The sequence below is a fragment of the Amphimedon queenslandica genome, unplaced genomic scaffold (assembly GCF_000090795.2).
Source record: "Amphimedon queenslandica unplaced genomic scaffold, v1.1 AMPQUscaffold_13455, whole genome shotgun sequence".
Lineage (NCBI taxonomy): Eukaryota > Metazoa > Porifera > Demospongiae > Haplosclerida > Niphatidae > Amphimedon > Amphimedon queenslandica.
In genome coordinates, this window is record NW_003546309.1 from 98,735 (window position 1) to 102,387 (window position 3,653).

The 3,653-nt window shown below is 35.4% G+C and overlaps 1 protein-coding gene across 1 annotated transcript; it reads left to right on the forward strand.

Moving 5' to 3' along the window:
* The first annotated feature begins 924 nt into the window (after positions 1-924).
* LOC100632915 (ER membrane protein complex subunit 3-like) lies at positions 925-2,891 on the forward strand. Its single transcript, XM_003385635.3, has 8 exons — positions 925-1,104; positions 1,158-1,215; positions 1,350-1,446; positions 1,547-1,651; positions 1,744-1,825; positions 1,884-1,963; positions 2,042-2,133; positions 2,656-2,891. Exons 1-8 carry the CDS (start codon positions 956-958, stop codon positions 2,773-2,775), a joined length of 783 nt encoding a protein of 260 aa, XP_003385683.1. The 5' UTR covers positions 925-955; the 3' UTR covers positions 2,776-2,891.
* The last annotated feature ends 762 nt before the right edge of the window (positions 2,892-3,653 follow it).

Genomic DNA, 3,653 nt, shown 5'->3' on the forward strand with positions numbered 1-3,653 from the left:
CAAAATATTCTATTGTCGGTTGGAATGAGTGAATGTTTGGATGAACGTAATGGGGTATCCACCATTTTGGCTCTTTAGAGAATCCATGTTCTATTTTAGGATGATATGTTAACATTCGATCAAGTGATGTCGATCCAGATTTAGGGAAACCTGCCAAGAACACACGTGGAATACAAAGTCTTTTTTTGTGCACTCCGTTATGCTTTAGGATAACATTCTTTAACATCTTGGCATAATATTGTCTGGGATCAGAAAATGAAGGATCAAAATTGACATTGATATGAATGCAATGTGAATTGATATGCCCAAACAGAGTATCATTAGAATGTAGCATTAGATTGATACTAATATTCCAGCATATACTTTGACTGTTATTGTTGCTCTGCTCTGGTGAAGGAAGAACTGTTTTGAGCAACTTAATAATGTTAATAGCATCTTCCAATGCTTTTCCTTTGTTAACAAAATTGGATAAATTGAGTGAATTGAAACATTTTTGTAGCTTCCCCTTTATCAAATCATTTTCAAGTGTAGCTAAAAATCATAATGCATTAATTGGTTGATAATGATAAGTGTATACTCACCATTGTGTCTAAGGACAGTTTCTCTGCTTCCATTGACCAGTACTTTAAACTGTATAAAACAAAGCAAAATTGTCAAAATTAAAATGATCAGCAAACAAACTCGAAGAGATTGGAGCATTATGCTGGACAAGTGGTGGTGTTTCAGAGACAAGACTGGATACTTAGTTTGACTAACAAATGATTCTTAAATAGTAACAGTAATCTCAGTAGTGAAAGTGAATAACAACAGTTCTTTATTTGAAAATAAAAGGGCACTAAATCAATGCTGCAAATGCCAGACAGCAATTTGAAAAGCTGCAGCTCAGGATGCGGATGCGTAGCAACACGAATGCGCATATGCTCCAATAATAAAGGAGGAGCTATCCATCATAAAAATGGCTGAAATTCTCCTTGATCCTGCTATTCGCCTTTGGGTTATTATCCCTATAGTCCTCATCAGTTTAATGTTTGGGCTCGTCCGCCATTATGTCACTATATTGTTGAAATCTGAGAAACCAGTCCAACTTGACAACCTTAAGGACAGGTGAGGGAAAGATCTCTGAATGGGTGGAGTCTTTCTTTTTTTTCAAAATGTAGCCAGGCTCTAATCAGGAGTCGTCTGTTAAGAGAGAATGCTGGATACATTCCAGAACAGGTCAGATAGTTACTATCTAAATTTAATAAAATAGTTAGCACTTCCTATACAAAGAAGTAGATTTTTTTAATTTTCAAAACTAGTATATATATGTATACATATACATAAATATATATGTACACATTTTTTATTAGTCATTTCTCATGAGACGTCATTACTTCAATAATTCTGAAACTGGATATTTCAAACAAGAGAGACCCAGTGCTCCTAATGCACTCTCTGCTATGGGAGGTTTGTACATTAAAATGGCTACTAGTAAACTTATGTTTAATGCAGTTTTATAATGTGTAATAATAAAGGAACTATAGTATTGGTATTTTTTCTTCTTCAGATCCATCCATGGCACTTGACATGATGAAGAGTACATTCACTAATGTCTTGCCAATGATTGCTATTGGTGGTTGGATTAACTGGACATTCTCTGGCTTCTTGGCCAGTTAGTTTGAGAGAAGAGAGAGAGAGAGAGTTGTTAGGAAGTTTTTATGTGTACAAAACAATGGATCACATTTATATTTTTAACATTTACAGCAAAAGTTCCCTTTCCGTTAACATATCGCTTCAAAGCAATGCTGCAGAGAGGAGTAGAATTGAAGTCTTTGAGTGCCTCATGGTATGTAACAGGAAGGGAGGGGGAGAGGTCACTCCTCACATTTTTCTGTTTGTGACAGGGTCAGTTCAATGTCCTGGTATTTTCTGAATGTCTTTGGATTAAGAAGCATATACTCATTAATCTTGGGATCTGATAATTGTAAGCATGATAATGCATAATGTCTTGATTTTCATTCTTCCCCCCTCCCTCTCTCTCTCTCTCTCTCTGATTTCATAGCTGCTGATCAAGGGAAGCAAATGGCAATGCAAATGAACATGCAACAGTCAGCAATGGGAGGTGGGAAACAGCAACCATCCCAGATGTTCAAGGTACATATACACAGGGTTTCCTACAAAGCATGCTAAGTGCATCCTTAATGAGCTGCCAAGCACTATAATACAGGACTTGGCATTTGGAGCAACTTTAAAAATCATTAAAGATTCAAATTTTATCAGAATCAGCTCAAAGTTGATACACAGCATAAGGACATGTATAGCGATCAGAAAAAAAATTATAAATATGGAGAATTCTTTCCTTTTTATTTTTGACGAATTTTGGCCAAAGACCCAAGGCTATAGCCTTTGGTCGTTGGCCCAATTCTTCAAAATTTGTAAAAAAATCCAAATTTGATTGGAATCAGCTTAACAACATAAGGACATGTATAATGTATCAGAAAGAATTATAAAAATGAAGTCTCCTTATGAGTTTTGTTTTGGCCTAATTTTTGAGTAACCTGACAACCCATTGACAAGAGAAGCTGCACAAGTAGTCAAGTACTATGCCAAAATTCTGTAGGGACCCTGCGTGTATTGATCTAATTTATGTTTGATATTCATGGTTTTTTCTTATAGCCTGAATGGGAGGCTCTGCAAGTTGTCACTCACACTGATCATCTTAACAGAATAGAGGATGAGTTGATTCGTGGTGCTCGACTGCCACTCACTGACACCAAGAGAAAGAAAGCACTATAACATGTGCTCTTGTATAGCTAATTATTATTTACTGTTAATTACATAGTTATAAAACTAACAATAGCTATAAATCAAATTTACACAAGGAATTTGACATTTTTTTCTAATTGAAGCAATCCAAAGTAGTTTGCACAGTGGGTGAAAACCTACATGTATAACAACAACCTATAGCAGTACTGACTACAGTACATGTAGTACTATCACTAGCAAGAGTATGTTTGCCATTAGTGATCCCAGGCAATGCTATTTTAAGGTGATGATTTAAAAATTAAATACCAGTTTTGTTAGGTATACTATCTAGTTAGTAGCTCACTTCAAATCTAAAATATTTAAAATTAAAAAAAAAATTAAACTTACAGAGTGAAATAATAATTTCACTTCTACTATGGGATCTTAAACAATAATTATTATTCTTGCCATGAGTGGCTCCATGAGTGATTCTTGTCATTTAGTAACTGGACTAGCTTTTTATTGAAACGTTTGAAGAATATTTTAAGTCTATTTCTTGTCCATGTTAACATTTGGAGGTGAACATCATGACGATAATTAAATTTAACTTGAGAGTTTTGCCTTTTGTTAACCCAACCATTCAAGTTCTCAACTTTTGGTGGCTTCGAAACTCCAAGAAAATCCCAAACCTTCTCTCCAACTTTAAGGGGAGACGCAAAGAAGTCTTCAGCAGCAATAAAAAAGAAGCTTGATCTTGGAAAGAGACTAAACCACTTCTTAACATGAACGTAATAAACAGACATTGCAAGTGGAGCTTTACCACAAGGAAAGTCATCACTGTGCTTATCAAATATCAGAGCCTGTTCAAGAACACATTCCTCTACAGAGGACCTTTGAGAGCAGCTCTCAAACTTCTCCAGTCTCTCATC

Coding starts and splice junctions, on each gene's coding strand:
- LOC100632915 (XM_003385635.3), top strand. CDS start 956: ATGGCTGAAATTCTCCTTGATCCTGCTATTCGCCTTTGGGTTATTATC. Junction 1,105..1,157: donor CTTGACAACCTTAAGGACAG/GTGAGGGAAAGA, acceptor TTCAAAATGTAG/CCAGGCTCTAATCAGGAGTC. Junction 1,652..1,743: donor ATTCTCTGGCTTCTTGGCCA/GTTAGTTTGAGA, acceptor TAACATTTACAG/CAAAAGTTCCCTTTCCGTTA.